At 35.9% G+C, this 26,723-nt stretch overlaps 1 protein-coding gene across 8 annotated transcripts in view; it reads left to right on the top strand.

Annotated features, from left to right (window-relative positions):
• LOC138707871 (solute carrier family 41 member 1-like) overlaps window positions 1–26,723 on the top strand; it is a 144,293-nt gene that overhangs the window by 71,333 nt on the left and 46,237 nt on the right. For 5 of the 8 annotated variants that reach the window (XM_069837866.1, XM_069837868.1, XM_069837867.1 and 2 more), the window contains 2 exons: window positions 9,992–10,337; window positions 19,427–19,606. In XM_069837866.1, coding sequence (XP_069693967.1) covers window positions 9,992–10,337; window positions 19,427–19,606 — 526 coding nt within the window. Of the gene's footprint in view, window positions 1–3,473; window positions 3,643–3,672; window positions 4,003–9,991; window positions 10,338–19,426; window positions 19,607–26,723 lie in introns of those variants that run through there. The other 3 variants (XM_069837872.1, XM_069837869.1, XM_069837871.1) reach the window with 3 other exon arrangements.

Here is a 26,723-nt window from a genome sequence, read left to right as displayed (position 1 = left end):
AGGATAGGGACTGATGACGGGCTTATGTGAGGGTGTTAATGAACCTGTGGGTTCCTTAAAAGCCATTTGTAAGTAAGTAAGGGGTAAATATAAATCATGAAACTGTTTTATTACCTAATATAAATTGTGCATGTTGCATTTCGTATTCGAATGCTTCTCATATTGAAGGTCAAAAGATAAAATGGATTTAAGCTCATGAGCACAAATAGTATGCAGAAACAAAAACATTACTTTAATAATGTCAAATTTTATGTAATTAATACTAATGAATATTTGGTAAACTTCCCCAAAGCGGTAAATAATTATGCCCCCTTGAGTGCTTTCGTAAAAGACGAATTATTTTTCGTGGACCAATAATACAACGCCAAACCAGCCATAATTACCAATTTGTGAATATCGCGAAGATCGCGGGATATTTAAATAAATTATTCTATGTTTTAAGAGAATTTTCTTCATCGTAATAAACACACATTTCTTCGTGTTTTTAGCTGGGAAAGATAGGTCATATTTAAAGAAATATAGTGTAAGTCTTATAATTGTGTTAACCCATTAGTGCATAAAGTTGGATTATGTATTTAAAAGAATTTTTTTCATAAAAATTTGTTGTTTAGCACCAGTTGAACACGTATTAAGCAATAAAACATTTTATTTTCTTTTTGTTTGAGAAATACAGGCCGTCCGAAAAATCGGACGCTATGCACACTGATCAGTTACATTGCAGTTTCTTATTTTAGGTATTTTATAATAATAAGATCCCTTTAATCACTCAAAATCACTTATTGCCACGTATTTATTTTACTTTAGGTAACAATTGTCATATTTACTACTGATTGTGGTATTCTGTAAAACATTTACGGTGAAAACATATTTTACATTTGCAACAAATAAATTTGGGTTTGTCCTTGTACTTACTACATCTTCTCTTTGAACGAGTGGTTCAGTCCACATAACCACACATCCTTAATATTCGTAGGTGCACTTTTTCCTTGATATGTTGTTTGTCCGTATGTTCTTAGCAGTGCTAATTCCAAAAAACCGTCGAAATTGTAGAAATTTTTGCCAGTATTTTGGTTCCTGTAGAGTAACCACGCATTTACTATACTGTCGTCCGAGATGTATGCGAATATTGGCTACCACCATTTCTTCTGACCATTTTGGATCTGTATGAAGTCACATACTGATCGATCTAATGTACTCCTCCCATTCCTTTTTTGTTCGAAGAAAATAGTATAGGCTAAGAAATGGAAACTTTACATTATTTTTCACTTCACCATCTAGATATAGTAGATATAGACATGTTTTCAAAGTTAGTGGCTGCTGTAACAACGCTGTTATCATTCCTTCGAACAATAAGGACGTTATTACAGGTTCTGAAGTCATGTGAATCTGTCACTTTTTTTCTTGAATTCCGAGAGGACAGTTTTCCATTCTATTTTCCTGTCAAGTTCCCGTAGCGCAAATCTCTTTTTTCAGAGAGAGATGCATAAACATTTTTACAGATGTAAAGTAGTTATCAAAAAGCACTTTATATCCTCCATGCTCGGAAATTCCAACTGCATTGGTTAGGGAGCGAGATCTGGGCTGTAGGGTGAATGTTGAAACACTTCCCAGCAGAAGAGCTGTTATGCACTGAGCCGTAAGAGGTTGAGCGATTACCATCTTTCTTACAACTCAACAAATTCCTGTCTGGTCAGTATTTTCACAGCGACAGAGAGGAGAGAGGCGCAGGCGGCTGTCACACACTGGTTCCGATCCCATAGCGCAAATCCCTTTTCTCAGTGAGATGCCTAAACAATTTCACAGATGTAAAGTAGTTATCAAAAAGGCACTTTATATCTTCCATGCTCGGAAATTTCAACCTTATTGATTAGGGAGCGAGATCTGGGCTGTAGGGTGAATGTTGAAACACCTCCCGGCAAAAGAGCTGTTATGCACAGAGCCGTAAGAGGTTTAGAGATTGCCATCTTTCTTACACCTCAACAAACTCCTGTCCAGTCAGTATTTTCACAGTGTCAGGGAGGAGAGAGGTGCAGGCGGCTGTCACACACTGGTTCCGATCCCAGGTGACAAACTTCTACGACACAGGCATATAAAAGTTGATCCCATGGTATGACAAATATCTGAATTCCGGTGGGGAATATGTTGAAAAATGGCTCAAAAGTTGCTTTATCTCTTCCAATAAATCTTTCCGTGAAAGAAATTGTTTCTTTCTCTAAACGGCCCCAGGGAAACTTACTTTCTGGACGCGCCTCATATTGCAGAAACACCATCACTGTCCTTACAAGCAGTCTGTAATTCACAAGCACTAATAAACATTTTTCTGCCAAGGTGATTGAGATTGGCTTTGTGTTCATCAGATTTGTGGCTGTCCGTATGTGTCCAACCCATCGTCTGGTGATATAATAAATGAGCTCCTCTTATGCAATTTTATCTTTATTTTCAATTATTTCTATATCTCGTTCACATTTAGGCTGAAAAAGAGTAACGAAAATATCATAACAGCATTCGTATTACAACTTCCATTGTAACTGTATCCAGAGCATAGTGTCCGTTTTTTCGGACGTTGACATTTACAATTCGTTAACAACAAACCTTTTAACAAGAATGGAGATTTTTATGTGCTGGTTCAATAATGGAAGTATCAACAATAGTATAAGCCTAGTATCAAAAAATTACGTTGTTATAAAATATATTAATTTATAAATTTAATTACCCCTTGCGCACAACATCGTACTGTTTGGTTGCTATCTTAACAATGTGTGTTCTCTAACACTGTAAATTCAAGCTGAAAAGCAGAAACTGCTAAAATCAATATAGCTACTACATTGAGGAAGTAATATAGCATATTTTAAACAAATTAGCTCGAACACTGTAACCTGTACAACATAATTCTTTTGTGTCCGATTTTTCGGACACTATGTACTAATGGGTTAAAGAGATTACTGGTAACAATACATTTGAAGATTAACTATGGTAAAGGCCTTCAGCCATATACATGTATTGCCTCATCCGTTGACATTACTACAAACAAGCCTTTTAAATGATTGTAATGAGACAATTTTGACGAACTCATGTTCTCCTAATTAATTTGTTTTTGATTAAGGTATTCATACAAATGAATCTATGTGTGTGAGTAGAAAGCAATTTAATTGTTAATTAAAGGAAGTGTTGGTATAATATTATGATAAACAAAATATTTTCGATAGGTATGGTTATCAATAGCATCAACATAGATCTTATAATAAAAGTAAGAAAATTAAAGTGTTTTGCTTTTTGTATTGGTCAGTGTATAATATCTAATTAATTGAGATCCAGAACATATTTTAATTTACGTTAATTTGCTGTAGAGTGTAAGTGATAATTGACTTCTTAGTACTGTGATTCAACACATGTGTCCCAAAACATGAATAGTTGGCACATGCCCCAGTCTTGTCTGGGTTTCCTTCCTTGTATGTTGCAGTTGTCTTTTTTGGGTCGAGTTCAGGGAGAGAGGCCAAATGTTGAGATGTTCCTGAAAATAGCTTAGATTTTGCTTCCTTTTGTCTGGGCATCGGCTTCATGTTGTAGTAGTTACCTACAGACCTTTGTTTGCTGCACAGTAAGGCTTCCAGGCTGTTTGAACACCTAATTTCTATGTACTAGGTACATTGCAGTAACCGCATGTGCAAAACACCCCATATTGCATAACCCAGTGTTATGTTATTGTCCTAGTTTTTGGTACCAACATGACATGAAATTAGACTATATTATTCTTGTGCTAAGGAAGAAGGTGCTGTATTTGATGGTTTCATCAAACAAACGTGTTACTAATGGTTTATGATAATTTAGTCGAAGGCTCGTTTTGATTGAGCTGACAATTCCAGTTATGAAAGTGTTCCTATATTTGACGTCAGAGATGGTGGATCCCTATAGCAGTGAGATTTTATTTGTGAAATAACCTTATTTCAAATTGTAGAATTTAAAAATGTGGTAAAGGTGATGAACTTGAGTTCATCAGAAAAGGTGAGCCAGTGTAATGTGTTGCTAATTTAATCCACGGTGAAATGTGTACATTGGATAACATTATTTCATGTATTTATCATTGATTGCATGTATTTAATACAAGACTGAAATTAATCTTGTTAAAAATTACACAATTTTGTATTTTGTTGAAAAATAATGAATTTACCACAAGGGAGTGCATTATGTATCTGTGTAATAGGACTGTGCCATTGTTAGAGTTATGTCATTAATAGATTCTTTTCTGTGTATGATTGTCTTGTCACTAATCTCTTTAGACCACAGATATATGAATTACTTGGATATATATCTACTTACGTTCTATACTCCCTTACAAAACATAGCTTTGTAATAACATTAGAATGAGAAGTTACTATAATAAATTCTTTTCGAAGCACATATCTCTAGATGATGATGATGATGATGATGATGATGATGATGATGATGATAATTATGATTATGACTGAGTATGAGTGTGGTGATGGAGAAGATGTGATATTATTATTATTGTTGTTGGTGGTGGTGGTGATGGTGGTGATGGTGATGGTGGTGCTTGTCTTAGAAGTGCGAGCATAAACCTAAAGAGTGCATAGGGTCTATTCTGGATATAATAGAAGATGTGTGTCTAGCTATATGGACCATGAATAGTAATAAATAAATAACATTTCTGAAGCATCGGTATTATTCAGATTCTTGCTGTAATGATCACAGGAAAGGGAGTTTTAATGCTGATAGAACATTAAGTTAACCATATATATTTACAAATTAATTATTTTCATCCCATATCCGAAGTTGTGTAGAACCTTGAATTTTATAGTATTTTCCTGAGATGACGATCTTTTTTCACACACTTTCATGTTACTCCTTTGAATATGGATGAGAGTTGAGAACAGCTTCATTTGTGAGTTACACATTTATGTTCGATTACTTTATTAAATTATGAAACTCTGAATGGTATTTTTTAAAGTCAATTGCTTAGTGACCTACATAACGGATATTAATGTGGTATCTTTACCAAGCTAATATTGTAACTTGCTGCAAAAATTATATATGTATAGCTATGTCTCTGTATCGAGAATTGTATTGATATATATGTAATTTATATAGTACAAATTTGCATGTCTATGAAAAGCAGAATATTTTTTACTGTGTGTTTTGATGCCATAGTCAGGGACTGAACTGAGGACTGTACATAGAAAGCTATCCCCTAATATACAGGATATGTTAGACCGCTCTGTAAGAGAATGTAGGTAACAGATCATTCCCCCTTATGCCTTAATATTCACATCTACATCCTCCTTGTGAACTATTTGATTACAGAATCTGGATTTTGTTTCATTTTTTCTTCTCTAAGGTAAATCTCTAATATTACCTAAAAGCGTGGTATATAACTGATATTATTGCTGATCCGATTTCACGAGCCAGCTATAATTGGTAGGGGATCATTGTGCTAATCACATGTTACTGCTGTACCAGTTGAATGATCGTTCACTTCTATTGAGTAATGTAGTAGGCCTTGGACCTCCATGGACTGTTGTGCAACGGATTCCTGTTTCTTTTCTTTTTGTTAATGGAATGGACAATTTATTATTGAACGAGATTGCATAAATTCAGAAAAATAATATCAGATGAATGACTACCAGTATGTACAGCTGTCAAAAGAAAAAGTGGCCGCTCTCCTGAAACAAAGTTCCCTTCGGGTATCTTCGCTACAATTCGGAGACAGGCGATGTTACATGTTATTGGACCACGTTGCCTAATATCTACAGTTATAATTGAAGTATTCTGCGTGTTATTCGATAGCGTAATGGTAGCGTTCAGGCCTCTTATTCATGAGGTCCTGCGTTCGACTACAACCCCATGCTTTTTATGTTCTTTGTTGTTCTGTTTTTGAGAGAGACAAACTATATATAATGCTCCTTTCTCTTTTACGATTATTTTAGTAATTAACATCAGGTTCATTAATATATTATGCCATGACTTTATCATTATGATATTGTGGCTGCAAATGGAAAGAAAAAAGATTTTATTCAAAATAAAAATATCTTTCGTGGCATAAACAAAACAAATTTACTGGCGTCGGCCTTAAAACATTCAAACAATTAAGCGTTCAAAAAACAAAACAAAAAGCCACAATTCAATATTTAGTCTATCTTCCTCTTATCTCGATCATCTTGCAGTCAAGTGGGCATGGAATCGACTAGTCTTTGCAAATAGCGACTGTTCTTAGACACGATATTCCAGGCATTCTGAACATACATACATAAGTGTTCTGTCCATGGGCAGGTCTTTCATTGCAAACCCAGCAATCTCCAATCTTTCCTATTTTCTGCCTTCCTCTTAGTCTCCGCATATGATCCACATATCCTAATGTCGTCTATTATTCTTTTCAACCAGAGACCCAACCAATTCCTTTTTCTCTTTCTAATCAGTTTCAGCATCATTCTTTCTTCACTCACTTTTTCAAACACAATTTTATTTCTTATTCTGTCTGTCCATTTCACACGCACCGTTCTTCTCCATATCCACATTTCAAATGCTTCAATTCGTTTCTCTTCATTTCGTCGTAATGTCCATGTTCCTTCCCCATACAATGTCACACTCCACACAAAGCACTTCACTAGTTTCTTCCTTAGTTCTTTTTCCAGAGGTCCGCAGAAGATCCTTCTTCTTCTATTAAAAGCTTCCTTTGTTCATGTTTGCAGTTTTTCTTGGGAAGGATAGGCCTAAATGTGGTAACATCCCATTGCTTTCTGCACACCACTAGCTCTTTCGCATCTTATTAAATTCCAAGGGGGCCCAAGCGTGGAGGTGAGGAGAGTGTATTTGACTAATTGGGCCCTCCGGACTTCACCAAAAGTCACGGCAAGGGTTAAATATTAATTCTATCAGGATGTTTGACCCAATCAGAGATCGGGAAATCTCAATTAGCCTTTGCCCCCCGCATCCTGGACTAGCTTCTACGAATCATCAGAAAATCTTAGAGTGTGATTGGGCCAATTTTTCCGAAAATGTTTCCACACTTTTGCCCTCATAGCTCAGTGGACGAACGTCGGAATTTAGATGTCAATGTCTCAGGTTCAATTCCTCGTTACTCCTTTTCATTTTATTGTGGTTCAAGATAGTATAATGTAATAATACAAAAAGAAAAACTAATACCAGTATTATGCAACTGGATTTTTCCAAACCTAATATTAAATTTATGTTATTTATATCGCTAAAGAACGATTACAATATAAATAACTTGAATATTATTTATACAGTATCACTAAAGAACGATAACAGAATATAAATGGTAAATATCGGTTTGTTTAATGAATATAAGATATCATATAATACTTATTTAATTATCTAAATAAAATAACCTATTTTACAAAGAAAGATGGTTATTTGTGTTATAATAATTACTTGCATAAAATAAGATTATTTATATTCCGAAAGAACAATAACAATATAAATAACTTGAATATTATTTATATCGCTAAAGAACGATAACAATATAAAAAACGTGAATATTATTCATATCGGAATTTCACAGATTTATTACAGATGTATTTAAGAAATTGTAGAAGAATAGTAATTAGTAACAGTGTCCTATTTATTCTTCTTGGAGCCAAATTTGTAACTTTTAAAAGTGTGGTTACTATGTTGAAGTGTATGTGTTGTAACGGATGCTTGATTTGTTATGTATGTGAGTCAGTTATGGGATGCTTGATGTCGTCGCAATGTCGTAATTATAGTTTGATTGTGTTTGTGTGACTATTGTGTATTAATTTATGGTGTATGGTACGGAAAGCTGCATATTTGTGTAATAGAAGTGTTACGTATGTGTGTTGTTAATGTTTTTGTATGTTTCAAATTGATAACTGATATTTGTTTTGCAATCGCAATGCCTAATTTACGGATTGTTTATATTTTGTTTACATCGCGTAAGCTAATTTAATTTTCTTTTCCATTTCTCTTTATGCTTATGTTAACATACATATGTAAAATAGGGCTAACCCCCATTGGAGATATAATAATAATAATTATAATTCATATCGTTATAAAACTATAACAGAATACAAATGATGACTTGAATTTTATTCATATCTCTAAAGAACGATAACAAAATATAAATAACGTGATATCCATAAAGAACGATAACTGGATATAAATGATAATTTGAATATCATTTACATCGCTAAAGAACGATTAAAAAATAAAATGGAAACTTGAAGAAGGCCCGAACCCACAACCTTTGAATCATTAAACAAACACTCTACCGCTGGTCTATGAGGCGCAGATATGGAACATTTTAATAGTTCCGGAACTGCTTGTACAAGCACATGCATTGTGTAATATCGCCGCGACCCGAAGTGGACTTTGAAAATATTCGCTGTTCACGAGTGCGGCCACTTTTTTTTTTTTGACAACTGTACTTTTGTACTTGCATGAACACGACCATTGACAGTATAATATCCAGTGTTTGTGGAGTGCAAAAATTCTCATTTGATCTGCTGGAAGTTGCCTCCTCATGTTCTGCCTCCTCGTTATTTTTCTTCATTCCTTTTAACCCTTTGAAGCACAAATTAAGTTTTTATATTTTTTATATCATGGATCATAACAAAGTTTCGATCAATTCTTTTCAACATTTTAACTCCGCACACAATTTCAAAACATAGATAGCACCTCTGTGTATACTCAAGAGGCGGTTCCTTGGTGGAATATCTGTGCCATGAAATTTAGAAAGAAAGAAAACGGTGGTTCTTCTGAATAACCACTATGCCCCAAAGGGTTAAGCCAGTTGTAATTTTTCAGGTATATGAAAGTTTCATATCAAAAGGACTGGAGTTCTGTCTCCAGCAGGTCACATGAAATGTTCAATAGATAAGTGAATGTAATGAAAGTTTTCTCCAAACGTCTTGATTTCCTCTGCCATTTTAATTACAGCTTTGTTCCTTAATTGTCGTAACATGAAGTCACTGACTGAAGAACATTGATAGTACGAAAACCTTTCCTTAACCTCTTCAGTCCTGTTGTATTGTATACTGTACATAATTTTCTTTTAATTCTTTTGCAGTATCTTCGATACTTTTGAATTTTTGAATAATTAAATTTGATAGAAATGAATATCACTTTTGCAAGATTTCTATACCAGATTTATAAATTAGAATTTAAAATTTTGGGGCACCAAGAGTCAAAATTGCCCCAAAATTTGATTTTCTGTGAAGACTTGATTTGGGATTTTTGGAACCCCAGAATGATTATGTGACCTTTTTTTTTTTTTTTTTTTTTTTTTTCAATTTTTTTAAATTGTAAATTCGAGACTGAAGAGGTTAATGTGACTTTGTTTCAATTTTTTTCCTACCTTGCTCACTTTCCCATTTTCTTCCTATTTTGTGTTTGGAAACTCTCTTGAGAAATCACTAGAATGCAAAATATCGGAGACAACATAAATGAAACACTACACTAGCATTCCATATAATTAATTATGTTTTCTTTTCCTTTTTTAGAGTGTACAGAACTCAGGTTTTAAACTAAGTGAAATGAAAACTATTCTATTGCTATACAAACAAATTGCACAATTCATAATAAAATTGATCATTAACGCCTATTTTTTGGAACTATATTTATGGAGGAACAAAAAGACATTGTGTTAGATTTTGGTGCATTGATACCGTATTATAAATGCTGGTACAGGTGTCAAATATAAATTCCTTTGTTTATTATATTTTGAAGTATTATCAAGTGATTACGATCATTTAGGTGAATATACTTCAACAAGATAAAATCGTCATGCATGTAATCTATTGACCAACTGAAATAATGGATGTCTGTTTAAAATCGAGTGTATGGAAAAATATATGCCTTTATTTTGAATACAAAATTTTCAGATTGAATATAATGGATTAATATTTCTTCAAACAGTAAAGACGAAAACATATTATATATAAAATTGATTCTTTGTAAACATATATTGAGTTATTTCCATATATCTTTTCTATTGTAGTTGGTACAGTGGCGAAGGATCGATCATGCCCGGCAAGTCATCAGGTAGTCGTGGCCGACAACACCACCATCACCACCAAAGCAGACGACGAAAATCTCGTAAGATGGCATCTGGGAGCTCTGGTGAACCTGGCGGTGAAGGTGAAGGAGGAGACTCATTTGCTGATCTGGATGGGGAGACCCATCAGCTTCTAGATATAACAGCTCCACAGCCAAAAGTGGCACCACGTGCTGCTCCACATGAAGAGACAGAGAATGTGTGGAGTATATCAGTTCAGGTGTTCATTCCCTTCCTGGTGGCGGGGTTGGGGATGGTTGGTGCTGGCCTCGTGCTTGACGTTGTGCAGGTAATAGATTTAGAATTCCTGTAATTGTTTCTGAACACTAATCTTACTGACTTGGCATGGAATAATATTTACAAATGCTTCATGCATGTACCAAAATTACAAAGATCACTGAATTTGTCATGGGTTTATTTAGCCTTTCACTAGCATCTTCATTTGCATAGAATTGGTGAGGGAATGAGATGAATGTATTATAGTAAGTGAAAGCATATGTGGAAGGAAATGGTTAGCTTACCGTATTTGAAAGCACTGTCCTCATACCTGCATGGAAAGGATAGAAAAATTTGTTAAAGAAAAGCACGAGAAGGTGTCTGAAATTAAAGCACATACCAAACACGGTGGCAGTAATCTTCTGTGAGATATTAAAGATTTTTGATGCCCCTATATTATGGAAACACTATGTGGCTGGAAAGTTTTGGTGAACTTGTTCCAAGTGAATTAATGGATGAATGAAAAATAGTGTTTTTTGTTCGGTCATTCGATACAGAATGAAAAAATAAAAAAAGGATGGGACATTTCAGTAATTAGATGCATACTGAATGAATATGGGCAGTTACAGCTTATAAATTTGGGCTTCGATAATTTTCACATTATACAGGAACATTATTATCAATGATCCCAGAAAACTGTGGTCAGCCGCACCCTGCGTGGTTTTCAGTTAATGCGTAACTGTTTCTTCTGCGCAGTTGACCTCCAATAGCCATATGGCATTCAGTGCACTTAGAAGTCATGTTACAAAATTCTCAATTCTTCAAGTGTACGACGTTAGTGTATAAAGTTTTGTGATTTTTGTGTATTTATGTAATGCCTAGCAACAAATTCTCATTGCATGAACGTGTGTATATGTACAATACGTTTTATTCTCCAAAAATCTCAGCCTAGTTTAAATTGGTGCGAGACACGTGTGAGATCATTATCTGTTTCAAATTGTAGTAAACTACACAATGTGTCGGTGCAACACATGAAAAACAGGAAGTGTGGGAACCTGTGACTTCTGTTGTGAGTTTCAAATACAATGAAACTGTGTCTTACCTTTTAAATAAATGTAGTAAGATATTAATAACTTCCTATTAGTGTAATCTTCTAGTTATGTTGTATGCTAAGAGATTATTTGTTGTTTTTGTAATTAGAGGTTTTAAATAGACACTATCTTATATCCTGCTTCATTTTGAAGTTAATTTTTCTAAATGATTCTATGAAATTAACGCCACTTTCTTGCCTGTATTTACTCATATTAGTTTCATACCATCACCTCCTTTAAAGCCACTTTAAGTACTGCAGTAGGAATAGCACAGGAATATGACCTATCTGTTACTTTCTTGGTTACCTATACTGTTATCTCGAGTTTTCAACTAATCTGGTGCTGGTAGTAGAATATTGGCTGCTTATGTGATCCCTTTAGACCCAGTGTTCATTCACAAACTAATTGTAAGTGGTAGCTAGTGATTGTGATTGAGTAACATGATGAGTCGAGATAAAATCACTCATATTTTGGCATGTTTCTTAATGCTCACAATTTCATTTTATATGTTATTTAATTATTTATTTATTATTTTCAAGAATGTCAACTGGAAAATTTAGAAAATGTACCTGTTAACACATTGATGGTGTTGAATTTCTACTGTCAAAATTTCCATGATATATGATCAATTGCAAAATGTTAAATTCTTACATTAAAAGTGCTGTGTTAAATTTGATTTTTAAGGTGCTAAATTTTTTAATTTTACTTTACTGAAATCTACAGTCTCTATCAATGCAGTATGATAAAAGTGCATTGGCTCCATTTTCGAAAGTTTTGGAATCTAATACTTAGAAAAAAAAAATGGAAAGGAAATTCGAATAGTTTTGTGTTGTATTTTAATTATATAAATTATAGAACACATTGTATTTGGGATCCGGAATTTTCGTCACCAGGTGATTTCGTCACATATTACATTTTGCCACTGCAACATTATGTCACCAATTCACTTTTGTCACCACCATATTTTGTTATCAATTTAATTTTCTCATCATCATTCGCCACCAAAATTTCCCCCCCTCCTCCTTAGGGTCGCTTCCCTTGATGATACCTATGTAAAATGATACTCATACGTAATATAAAACCACCTACTTCCTTGTGTTCATATTGTTCATTTTTTTTTCCAAGGATATATTGATTTTTTGGATTCGAAATCAAGTTACAGGATCCATTGGTTTAAAAATCAAGTTAAAGTATGACGGAATTATTTCGATTCGTAAAAGGTAATAGAGCAAGAGATAAGTTAATCTATAATGGACATACTGTACATATGTATACAAAGCACAAAGTTACGAAGACCGAGAGTGTGTGGAGATGTGATCAGCGCGACATTTGTAATTCACTGCTGATATTTCCTCAGATAAGAAAACCATAAAAGAACCTACAGAGCATTCGAACCACTCAGCAAATTGGAGCTGGGGAATGTGTAGTAACAATGAAAGCTGAAACTGGAACTTCAGTGGAAGCTATGTCATCTACTTTACAACAACATGCAATTATTATTTTTGTGACAAAATCCCCTCAGTATCAAAAAAAGATGACACAATGTATATAATGACTAAATATCTTCGGTGACAAAAACATATGACAAAATCTATTTGATGACCAAAAAACTAATGACGAAAAATAGATGACACACTATAACTGTGATGAAATTTCCAGTTACGAAATGCCCTAGACCCATCGTATTTTATTCATGAGCTACCACTGCTGGTACTGTATACATAATTCTATTGGGAATTCACTTTCTTTTTCTTTTGTTCGTTAAAGGATGTGGGAAAACTTGTAAATTATGTACTATTACCGTACTTTGTATTTCTTACTAAAAGTATTGTTCTTAGTGATAGTATTACAGTTTCCATGCTGGTCATTGAATCCGAGCTTCATGTATTTAAACCAACTAAAGGCAATAAAATCCTTAACATGGCTTCTTCTGGGAGGGGAAGTAACCCTGGGAGGCTCGTGTACTGCATGTAAAAGAACCCTGTCCATGATAGATGGCTCGAGACAAAATTCGTCCATTTCTTGCCGATGTTTCATTTTGATGCAGAATAACTTACGCAGTTCAAAGCATCATTAGAAGAAATACTATTATTACTTCTCTTTTTTATTTTTATGTGAAGGTGTGGTGTTTCTTTTTCTTTTCATATTAACCACAGAGCTGGGCTATGCAGTGCACTGTATAAAATTATTTCTGAAAATCATTGAAGTTTGCAAAGGCACTTACATGTTATATTCTTTAATTTTTTACTACACTTATCACTAAAGTATGGTCTTCATTGCCCGTGTTCATAAGTTAACTGCGCTTGGATAGTGTGGTGTATGCCTAGCTTCTTGTTTGATGGGAGGGGAAGATACGGACATTCCCTCCATTGTACAGGTTCAAAGTTGCACCTTCTTTACAGGACAGCATTGTTGTAAATAAATGCATTGTAACACATCCTTAGAACTTTAATAACATTATATTATTGATAGAATGCAATACTGTACAACAGTTTTCATTTATGATTCACCTATTGATGCGTCCACAGTTCCATTACAATAAAGAACAATATATTTCTGTAAAGTTTCGAAAGAAAAATCTCTTCGCCTATCACTTAGAAACATTTTGAACTGAGAAAATGTGCGTTCCACATCGCAAGACGTGAGTGGTGCAAAACGAAAATATGAGCTGTCACATGTATCATCTGAGGACTCGCCATTAACCGAAAAAATATCTCTTATTTCACACATTGCTGAAAATCCACAGTTGTTTTTCAACATGGTCCCAAATTTCGTCTTAACCGGTTCCAAACTTGGATGTGGTTTTGCTTCACACAGACTTTGGTACAAATGTTCTACGAGTTGCAGGTTACTGGACATTTCGAGGGTTGACGATTCTAGTTGTTTTATTGTTGTGGGAACATATTTGTAAACATCTTTTATGTACAACAGAACTTCATAGAGTGGTTCCGAAAATGACTTTGCAACCTTTATTGACGTACTCGCTTCATCATCAAATGTTTGTATTACACCACAGACTTCCTTTTAGTGTTCACAATAGTACAATGCTGCCTTCAACCCACCGAGTTAAAATGAGATGTGGTGGCAAAGAAATTCCTGGTATCATATCTTTGAATTGCTGTTTTCGAGACAGGGACTTCAAAAAGATTTTCTTCCCGTTGGAGATTAAGCTGTCAGTATCAGGGAATAACGACCTAATTTCTTCAGCTACCCTATGCAGACCATGAGCCAAGCAAGTTAAATGTAGCAGGTTTGGATATCTAGTCCGGATTTGGCATGCTGCTTTTAACATGTATGCTGCAGCATCCATCACAAAAAGAACATTTTCTCTTTGTATTCCATCAGGCCACAAAAGATTCATAGCAGTCTCAAAGAGAGTATCAATTGTGGAACTATTTACTACAGTAAGCACCTCGGTTGTTAACAAGTATTTTTGTGAAGGTTTATCCAGAGATAATATTCCAGCAATAACATTGCCAATAGACCTTCCTTCCACATCTGGCGTTTCGTCTATTGAAACCCATATTTTATTATTTGCGACAGATTTCCTAATGCTGTTGATGACATGATCTTAGCACGGGGATAAATATCTTTTGCGTAGAGTTGACTTGCATGGAATGTTTCGTCCAGTATATTTCTGCAGAAATGATTTGAAAGTAGCATTTTGTAACTCGTGTAACGGAATATTGCAACATACCATCATATTACAAAGGTCGTTACAAAACTCTCTCTGAGTAGCCTTATATGAATCTGAACTCGATGGTGTATCATGTCTGCCAAACAGCATTATACTTTTTTATGTTGTTTAGACTTAGTGCTTCTGGATGAAAATTTTTCTGTGGCCTTTAAACTGTATATGGCATACTTTGCAAAATATATTTACTCCTTGTATAGTGAAATACTCACGGCCAAATTCCTCCACATATTGTAACAACTTGTTTCTTTACGTCTGACATTACTGGCACTCTTGTTTACAACTCTGCATGGTCTGCACGTTCCCGACCGATTGCTGTACGAATTGAGAATGCGTCGAGACGCTGCCGTACCCATCGCAAGTGATGTGGATGTGACGTCAGACTCTCGGTATAGCCCTTGTGCATACAACTTGTATCGTAGTAGCAGGCAATGAAAAGGCAACAAGGTCCGCGCTTTACTTATCACTGCTACATTTGTTTCGCAATTTCTTTGAATTGGACACTCAGGTCGCAGTTTAAACAATAAGAAATTCAACTCGCTGCTTAGCAGTGGGCTATGACATGTGAATATGGAATTATGAAGCATTGCTGAGATTGTTGTTTAGTCAACTGTCTGAAGACAGGTCTGAACCCCGTAAGTGATACCACGAAGGCACCACTTATGAGGGAACTAGGCCAGGAGATAATGGGGTAGAGTGGCCTTGCTGAGATTAATCCTTTTTATTTCATTAATGCTGTGCCATTGTTCAGAACATTAGTGATTCTCATTCACATTCAGTATAATATAATATAATATAATGAGTACTGAAATCATATCTAATTAGAACGAATCACATCAGACCATAATCATTTCTTATGAAATAGAATGGAAAGTTTCCTAAAATTCACGAATCAGAATGTCATTACTGTGTGCTCTGGTTCATTTTGAGTCATGCTTATCTTCCAGTAATGGGATGAAGCTGCAAATTATTATTATTTTTTTGTTAGTATATTTGTTTCAAAATTCTGTAATATTTCTTTATTGCCAGTGAATGTGTTTTATATTATGTGTAAATTTTATGCAGGCCTAATTTGCCTTTTAAGCTTTTGAATGTGGATGATTTTGTGACATATAGCTGACCAAGAATTAAATACTAAAATTTTAATGCATATGTGAAGGAAAAATAAATCCTATTTGGAAAAGTACTGTTTCAAATTTCATAACCAGCAGGTAGAGTTTAAAATAACGTAATGGATTATGGGATGTCTGATTATTGAATGATATTCTTTGTGCATTGGTACCAGGCTGAAATAGGGCTGTTTCAACATGCACTCAATAAAGTGGAACATTCACTATTATGTGCTGTACTAGGGTGGGTCGAAAAGGGGGTAAAACATTTTTTTTTTGCGTAATTCAAAAACATACAATGCTGAAAGGTTGCATTACTGTCTGACGAACATGCACACAAAAAATTTTGGAGTTAAAATTATTTTTAGCCAAATCTCATTGGATTTAAATATATTATTTTTTTTATAATTTTTCTTTAAAATCTGCATATTTATTTATTAGCTCTTTGCTTGATGCAGGCTGTAAACAATTAACTTATAATTTCTCATTGTCAGGGAAGTATGAAAAATATTTTGTAGGATGCACCAACCCATAACTCACCACAAGGAGGTGAGTGCTGCTGAGTTCCATCCCACCTGTTATGTGTTCATGAAAAGGCTACAAATCTACTTCATTCATTCACGGTTTCCTACCCAAGGGCAGGTCGTTCACTCCAAACTCAGCATTCTCCAATCTTTTCTATTTTCTGCTTTCCTCTTAGTCTCCGAATATGATCCATATGTCTTAATGTCGTCTATCATCTGATATTTTCTGCCCTGAAATCTCCCGTTTACCATTTCTTCCAGTGCACTCTTCAGTATACAGTATCTTCTCAGCTAGTGGCCCAACCAATTCCTTTATCTTTTCTTGATCATTTGTAGCAACATTCTTTCTTCATCCACTCTTTCCAACACAGTTTTATTTCTTATTCTGCACACCCACTTCACCACTTCACACTCTCCATTCTTCTCCATATCCAAATTTCAAATGCTTCTAATCGCTTCTCTTGACTTTGTCGTAATGTCCATGTTTCTGCCTCATACAGTGCCACATGCCACACAAAGCACTTCTTCCTTAGTTATTTTCCCATAGGTCCACAGAAAATGCTCTATTTTCTGTTAAAAGCTTCCTTTGCCATAGCTATCCTTCTTTTCACTTCCTGGCAACAGCTCATATTACTGCTTATAATACTGCTCAAGTATTTAAAGCTATCCACTTACTCAACTGTCTCATTTCCAATTCACATGTTTACCTTCTCTATTTTTTTCCCATTAACTATGGCCTTCGTCTGGTTTGCATTTATTTTCATCCCATACTGCTCAGTAGCATATCCCTTAGTATTGTCTCCTCTTCTGCTAACAATGCCATTATCATCATCAAATCTTACGCAGTGGAAAGACTCATCATGCCATGTTTGCAGTTTTTCTTGGGAAAGATAAATTCAGTAGCTTCCCGTTCTTTTCCACACACCACTCTTTCTTTTGCATCTTAAAAGATCCCAAGGGGCCACAGCGTGGATCTGAGGAAAGTGGATTTGACTAATTAGGCCCTCCAGACTTCATTGAAATTCACAGCAAGGGTTAAATATCAGTTCTATCAGGTCTTTTGACCCAATCAGAGACCGGGAAATCCCAATTAGCCTTGTATATTTATTTTTTAGAGTCTATTAGAGAAAAATATTGTGATTTAGTTCTGTAGTTACAATTACAGATACGTGCCTGTCAGCTACCACCAGCCTTACAAAGTCAAAAAACACATCGCCATGGCACAGGACAATCTTTCCTGAATTCTCGACGGGCAGAGTGAGAGCAGAAAAGCACTGGTGCATGTGCTGAGTGCCAAAGAAGAGAGAGAAGCAACAGATCAGCGTGCCCAAGTTCATTCAAGTGCAAACCAGTATGGCAGAAAGGTGTGTGCTGGAAACGTGGTCAAAAATGGAAGTGCGTGCTGTCGTGTACTATGAATGGGCATGTGGGACTAGTGTTTCAGATATTCATTGCCACCTATAGAGCATCTATGGAGACGATGTCATGTCCTGTCAAATGGTTGGGCGCTGGTGTTCAGTGTCCAGTGAAGGAAGGCAGAGTGTGGAAGATGAAGACTGATCTGGGTGCTCCTCCTTGTCCATGACTGAAACGTCGATAGAATACAGGAAATGGTGTTAGCCAACAGGTGCGTAACTGTGTCTGATGTCGCATCCACCACATTGGGTGTTGGACATACTCAGGCCCATCACATGATTCATGACATGTTGGGATATCGGAAGGAGTTGACAAGATGGGTGCCGAGAAGCAAACTCCTGATCATAAGACTGCAAGAATGGCAGTAAGTCTGGAACACTTGTAGTGATACAAGCGCGAGGGCAATGGCTTCCTGTTTAGGATCATCACAGCAGATGAGACGTGGGTGCACCACTTTACCCCAGAGCCGAAGGCCAATTCAATGACATGGAAACATACCAGCTCACCTGTCCGGAAAAAATTCGAAGTGTCACAGTCTGCAGGGAAGATTATGCTGACAGTGTTCTGGAACGCAAAGGGTGTCATTTAGCTTGATTTCCTCTCTGCGGGGACAGTCAATGCAGCATGCTATTGCCACACACTAAGCCAACTGAAATCCGCCATTTGACGCAAGAGACCGGGGTGCTTAAGTCGAGAGGTTTTGTTCTTGGACGACAATGCAAGACCCCACACAGCAAGGGACACTGCAGAATACATTCGTCGTCTGGAACAGGAGAGATTGAAATACCCGGCCTAGCCCTGACCTTGTCCCATTGGACTGCTACCTTTTTCCAGTGTTGAAGTCAACACTATCGGGACATCACTTCGGAAGCAACAAAGAGATGCAACAGGCTGTGAAGGATGTCCTGAAAGCACTGGGCACCAAATTTTACCAGGAGGGTTTCTTAAAATTGATTTCACTGTACGACAAATGTATCAGTATCGGTGGCGACTATGTAGAAAAATAGGTTTGTCTTTTGTTATGACAATGTGTTTTCTCACTTTGTAACACAGCTTCCCTGTGAAATAAAATGATGAAACTTATATTCGAAATGTCCCTCATATGTTATATCATGAGTTGCATTGTACTTCCCACTGATTCACTGATTCACCATGACCCTTACAAGCTATTTTACGTAAAACCTTGAGAAATGATACTGTGTTGAAATTCACTAGAGGATGTAATTCTTAACTTTCTGTTGTTTGAGAATTTGTACTTTTACATAAAATTCCATAGTATTAAAGTTTAATGTTATGAGTACTGATGGAATTTACTTTATTTTTTCCAGCATTGGCAAGTATTTCGTGTTGTGTCAGAAGTCTTCATCTTAGTACCAGCATTGTTGGGTCTGAAAGGAAATTTGGAAATGACATTAGCTTCACGCCTATCTACACAAGCAAATTTAGGTCTTATGGACAACCCCAAGCAGCAGTGGAGTCTGATTGTGGGCAACATGGCTCTTATTCAGGTTTGATGATACATTTACTTAATGTATGAAAATATTCGTTTTTATGAACATAACATACAATATTTTTAACAAAATTTGATTTAACTATTCTAATTTTGTAAAAGAATAAAATTGAAAGTGAAAGTTTAGAGAGTACCCTCAACCTACAAAACTTGTTATTCCCGAAATTTCTTCATCCCCTCTCCCATTGAACAAATACACTAGGAACAATCATTGCGAAAAATTGCATCTATCAGTCTAGACTGCATCCCAATGTTTTGACGTAGATCAAAGTCTTTCTCCTCATTAGGTGTGGGAGGGTAACTTGGAAATAACCGTTTTGACTCACATAGACTACATCTTTCTCTTTAGGGTCCTTACACACGAGCGACTTATAGCCGCCAAGGTCGACTCCAAAAAGCAGTCGACCTTAGCTGCTTGTCGCCGGGATGCAGTCAGTAATGTATTTAAATGGAAAATGCTGGTAGCTTTGCAGATGAGCGCTGACCCCAACGGCAGACCGACTGCAGCCGCTGTCTTGCAGTCGGTCCCGGTGACCGGCGGCAGCATTTTCTGCTTACACACGGACGACTTTTAGCTGCCATGGTCGGCGACACGCAGTGGTCCAAACGTAAATCTAGCTGGATATAATTAATATATTTTCTCCTATTTAACAGATTATCATGTAACTTTGTACAGTAGTTACAAGTAGTACATTTTTTATACAAACTCTGATTATGTTTGTACCTGTATAAATGGAACTACCCGCTATAGGAGGTGCGTTTTTAAAAAAATTAATAACTTTTCTCCTATTTAATAGATATTCATGAACCTTTGTACAGTAGTTACAAATAGTATAATTGTTTTGTATACAAACTTTGATAACGTTTTTACAAGGAAAACTATCTCTTATGGGGTGTCTGAAGAAAATTAATAACTTTTCTCCTATTTAACAGATTTTTCATAAAACTTTGTGCAATAGCTTCATGTGGTATATCTGTTTTGTATACAAACTCAGATTAAGTTGGTACATGGGGAACTATCCCTTAAAGAGGGTGTATTTAGAGAAAAATTAACAACTTTTCTCCTATTTAACAGATTTTCATGAAACTTTAGAGTAGTTACAGGTAGTATATTTGTTTTGTATAGAAACTCTTGTTACGTTTGTGGGAAACTGCCCCTTATAAGGGGTGCAAGAGGGAGGAAATTAATAACTTTTCTCATATCTAACAGATTTTCATTAAACTTTGCACAGTAGTGATAGGTAGTATATTTGTTTTGTATACTAACTCTCATTACATTATTGTGTGAAAGAAACTGTCCCATTGTAGGGGTGAATGTAGGTAAAATTAGTAGCTTTTCTTATACGAAACAGATTTTCATCAAAATTGTACAGTAGTTAAGGGTAACATATTTTTTTGTATACAAGCTCTAATTATATTTGTGTAAAGAAAACTACCCCATTATAGGAGCGAATTCAAACAAATTTAATAAGTTTTCTTCTATCTAACAGATTATGATCAAACTTTGTACAGTAGTTAGAGGTAACATATTTATTTTGTAACAAAAGGCAAAGCTTTCTCAAAAGTTAGTGGAATTGGTTTTTATGACAGCTGACATGTACGTTCTTTTTATTTTGTGGCACATTTCGGTGTAGTAATTGTAATTTCCTTGACAAAATTAGCAGCATCTTTCTTTCCCTTATCATTCAAGCTTATCTGTATAAGAAAGTGAAGTTACTCCTTGTTTTCAGACTGCAGTGTGTTTTTTTAGTTGGTAATTTAACGACCTCTATCAACCACTAGGTAATTTAGCGTCGATGAGATTGGTGATAGCGAGATGTTATTTGGCAAAATGAGACCGAGGATTCGCCATAGATTACCTGATATTCGCTTACGGTTGAGGAAAACCTCGGAAAAACCCAACCAGTAATCAGTCCAAGTGGGAATCGAACCCACGCCCTAGTGCAACTCCGGATCGACAGACGAGCACCTTAACTGACTGACGCCGGTGGCCTGCAGTATGTTCCTAGCTTTCCTTTTCTCAGAACTTTCAGAAGATTCAGAAAAAAATTTACTAGGCCTGCACCGTCTGTCACTTTTTGCAACAGATTATCGAATGATAATCCTGACATTCTGAAGTAGTGAAGAAAATTATCTTCATGGATTCGAAGCTCGTGAAAAAGGCGGTGAAATTGGCCATACTGCGCTCATTGAATGAAAATCCGTTGTATCCAATATTTTCCATGTTTAACAAGTCTTTTTCTAGGATGGACAAGAAATAATAGGAGTTCTTCCTCGACGTGCATTATTATAATGCGAGTGAATAATGACACACCTTTTGCAGTTCGACTGCCACCAGAACTGGCGACACACAACGCCCGTATCGACTGCAGAGTCGCTCATGTCGACTGCTTCTGCCGTCGAATAACAGCTCATGTCGGCGGCAGACCGACTGCTTTTTGCAGTCGACCTTGGTGGCTAAAAGTCGCTCGTGTGTAAGGGCCCATAGTATCTATCTATCCATCCATCCATCCATCCATCCATCCATCCATCCATTCATTCATTCATTCTGTCCGGGAGAATTTGGTACAGAGACTGCAAAATTGGCTCATGATCATTGCATTAGGCCCGTAACACACTTGCAGAGTTTTCGCTAGCAAGAAATGTGTTGCGAGAAAATTAAAAAATTGATAACATGGATTCAAGTGGACGTCCACACACTGGAAGAGATTCTCACTCGAGGCAAAAACCTCGCGCGAGTTTCTCGCTGGAATCGGTAGCTCAGCGAATTTTCTTGACACATTTATCAAAGATGTTTGACATTTATACTCTTTATGATTATTGAATGTAGAAAAAGATGTCACAGGTGGCGATGAATTGTATTGTTTTTATTTGAAAATGAGGAAAGATGGCTGATAATTGCAGTCAAAAACTTATCGAACTTGTACGATGTTACCCGTAGGCCTATTTATATGATACACGGGATGAAAACTATAAAAACACGAAACTTAAAGAAGAAATTTGGAGACAAACATCAGATTATCTGAAAATAAATTGGGCTATATTTTACTTTGATGAGATTTAATAGTATTGATTAAACATTTGAAATAATGTATCTATAATTATGTCTTAACAGTTTACGTAATTTTAATCAGAGTATAGCAAAGAATCCTCTATCATATCATGAATGGCAAAAAACTGTGGTTCATTCAACCTGAAATAACGTCTAAACGTATCATCATTCAAATCGAAGCCAGTGTCCAAAACTCGCCCTTATTTTCGTAAGATACAATGTGATTTTCAGATATTTCTGGCTTTAATTTTAGGCCTACTTCTTCTTTTCATGAACAAAATATGTTCATGTAACTCCATTTCCTCATCATCTGAATACTCACATTCAACATAGCGTCCGTATGTAATTTGTAAAGTACGACAATATACTTACAGGTTATATATTTAAGTACGACAATATACGTAAATATGGGAAGATAATATTAAAATGGATTTGAGGGAGGTAGGATATGATGGTAGAGACTGGATTAATCTTGCTCAGGATAGGGACCAATGGCGGGCTTATGTGAGGGCGGCAATGAACCTCCGGGTTCCTTAAAAGCCAGTAAGTAAGTAATATACGTAAATACATAACCTATAATATTTCCCCCCTGAGTGATTACTATAATCAGAAAAATGCTTTCTGCATGAAGGCAGTGCATAGATGATCATAGCGAGGTGTGATCTGTGATAGCGAGAACTTGCCAAGTGTGTGGAGCAAGGCTCTTCACCTCTTTCTCGCAACTTATTTCTCGCTAGCGAAAACTCTTCAAGTGTGTTATGGGCCTTACTGTGGTTGTTTTCTTTGCAGTCTGACACGGTAAGGGATTGGTATCAAAAAGAGATTTTCGCCAATTTAATAGTTAAGTTAGATATTAAAATTCCAAATATGCATAGAAACATGATGCAGAGTACTGTCACAGCCGATGAGCTGCAGTTAGGGAATAAGTCGAGGCTCCTGGGATTTGAGAGACACCGGCTGACCAGGAGCATGAGCAGCATGCCCGAGAGAATTTGGCACAGAAGGCCATTGCATTAGTTATTTTCTTTGCAATCTGACATGATAAGAGATTGATTGGTATGAGAAAGAGTGTTTTGCCACTTCACGTATGATGTGTTTGATTTGAGGCTAACCTCGACAGCAGCAACTTTTGCAGTGACATAGTCTTCATAAAAAATTTGGCTGGTTTGCGATGCGGACGCCACATATTATACTTCTCATGTCATCACCCTATTTTTGCCTTGTATTATTTCATTGAGTCTATATAGTACTATGATCTGTCACCCATTAAATGATGATAACATTCACAATCTCGTTTCATTTTCTGCACCAACCACATGTAGTTTTACGTAAAGATATGCAACACCTGTCGATTTTTTCTCTGTTTATACAATACATCATAACTGAGTGAATTTATCTGGATTCATAGGCGGAGTTATGGGGGGTATGGGGAGGCACTGCCCCCCAAACTTGTCTCAACTATTTTTTTTTTCTATTAACGTTAGAAAATATTGAATTCAAAAGGTCCTTTTTGCTTTTGTTTATGATTAAGTTTCTGTGCTTAAATTGATGAATTAATGTCTTCAGATCATGTGTCTGGACTACAATATCTATTTCAAATTTCTGAATGTATAAGAATTTCTATACCTCATTTGAGGAATGGAAGCATTGTAATATTTCTTTTGTAACAGCCTGTACTCATGTGTTAGAAGTTTGCAAGTGTTCAGGCTGCCACTTGGAGAAATATGAATAACATACTGCACAATAAAGCAGAAAAAAGTTGTGATCCCGGTATAATGTGTAAAGATAAAGACGAGATTAAATAAAATAATTAAGAGTTTATATTTCATGTATCTTCAGGAAGGTAAATTTCATATAAAAGAGTTTCTGTTAGCACTGTTATGTAATTTTATTGATGTAATGCATGCGTTTCTGTATGAGAGAGAAAAAGAGGGAGATTGTTTTAAGATGTGCCTTATTATAATTTATAGTAGACCTACAGTTCAAGCCCTATACAACTCGGTCCGAAACATCGTGGATATGGATGTAACACTGTAAGAAACATGGTCCCGAAAATACTTTTATTAAATGATATTTCGATATACTGTACCACGGTCAAGCTGTAACTGGGGGAGGAGGTACATGATGTCCCCATAACCCCGTTATATTGGGATTCTATGGTTTTGCTTTGCCCCCCTCCCCCCAAGGAAACGGTTCTCTCTCTGCCAATGTCTGGATTGCAGGGCCAGGTGTGACGGTATTTCTAAATCGTAATTTTTCACAAAATATTATACTGTCTAGGTGATGTGAAGAATCCATAATCCATAATCTGGTCGGATCTCGTGAATTCCAAGTGCATTTTCGTACGCAGAAATGTTGCATAATTATTTTACCAAGGGTAATGTACACCATGGCAGTAACACCTCCATTATCACATACTTCATAAAGACTATTTGCTTGGATTTCAATACTGTCGATAATTTGAGGGATGATGTTTTCACTGAGCTCAACATGGTTGCATTTCAGGGTTTATGTCAGGGTTGGGCACCAAGAGTGAATTCTACTTACTCTCTCTTCAACCCCTTTCTTCCCTGCCGAACACCACGCAGCGTTGATGCCGTGACAGATGAATATTAAACATCCCTGTTTAGAGTTTGGACACACCCAGTGCCCAGCCCTGGTTTATGTCAAGAATCTGTCTCATCAATAGCCATACTGCGTCACCTTGTTAATAGTGTGAAAATAACAAAGCAAACTATCCATTACAGTCCCTAAAGATCCTTTAGGTTGACGGAATGTTAAGGCTTCCATCTGAAGAGACATTCGGCACTGAGTAGCAGTAGGGATGTCAATCCTGGCTACCTTTACTCCCACGCTGGTAATTTACTCATTTCTGTTAGAGATTGAATAAACCCCAGAGCCATAGTGTGGCTGGAAGGATTATGTCAATGAAAGAAGTTCAGGACTCCATCAGGAGTCGAACTCATGATCTTGAGAGTAACAGACTCATTATTACTGACTACTTATGCAGAATGTACCAAGCAGCAGTATTTATCTGTATTTGTCTTTTCTAAATGTTCAATAAAAGTGTGCTATACTAAATTGTGAAAAAGGAACTTGAATATGAATTGTTACACAACTGTTGCAATGCATGGATAAACAGTAACTGTGGACTCACAAGTTAACTCTTATTTGCCAATAATTCATGTGATGCAAACTTGAAAATTAAAATTGTGTACTGACACAGTTTTTAATTGTGTATAACAAATTCAGAATTTATTTTGTGAGATATGTTACAGTTTCACTTAATGACAAGTCCTGTGTGTGTGAAGAATCCAAAGACTGTGCAACATCTACCTTTACATAGCTGGAGAAAATACATCTTTATATTCCAGCTCAATTTGCTGCAGCATAAATTACAAACATTCACATAGTAGAATGTTCAGTAATTATGCTTCATAATAGAATTCTCACAGTTCACAGACTCCATATTTGAAAAAAATGTGAAGAACTGTGTTGTTAACAATACTATCTAGCAAATCATAGCAAAGGTTTCCAGTCATCTGAGTGAAATTATAGTAACATTATCTACTAAAATTATCGTTTTCTACAAATATTATTGTACTTCACCTTAAATAAAATGGGTATTAAAATTGAAATAATCCTGTGGGACAAAAAGAAACACATTTTTTTAAATATAGTTACATCAAGAGCAAGTGTAGGAATTGAAACAGTGTTGATCCAGTGTTTATCCAGATTTCAGACTAAAACAATAAAATATTGAACCGGACATAGAGAATATTCAGGCAAAGAGAGAGATGATTTCTCTCATAATTAGGTTTAGTATTTGCAGAATCTGTAACATTTTGTTCACTCATAATATGGTGTTAACAAAATTAAATTTGTCTCTCTTTTTCTAACTCACATATATTTTCCTGCAAAAAATGCTTCTATTATAACTACCATACAGATATCAACGTTTTCAAAAGTATTCTTGGTTTGTTATTTTTTGGGGGGGAGGGGAGGAAGTTTGCAGTCCTTAGCTAGTAGGGAACCACTGGTGTACAATACAGAACTTATTCAT

This window comes from Periplaneta americana, chromosome 10 (genome assembly GCF_040183065.1).
Source record: "Periplaneta americana isolate PAMFEO1 chromosome 10, P.americana_PAMFEO1_priV1, whole genome shotgun sequence".
NCBI lineage: Eukaryota > Metazoa > Arthropoda > Insecta > Blattodea > Blattidae > Periplaneta > Periplaneta americana.
Note: the sequence above shows the minus strand (reverse complement) of the source record. Positions and strands in the feature narration are given on the sequence as shown.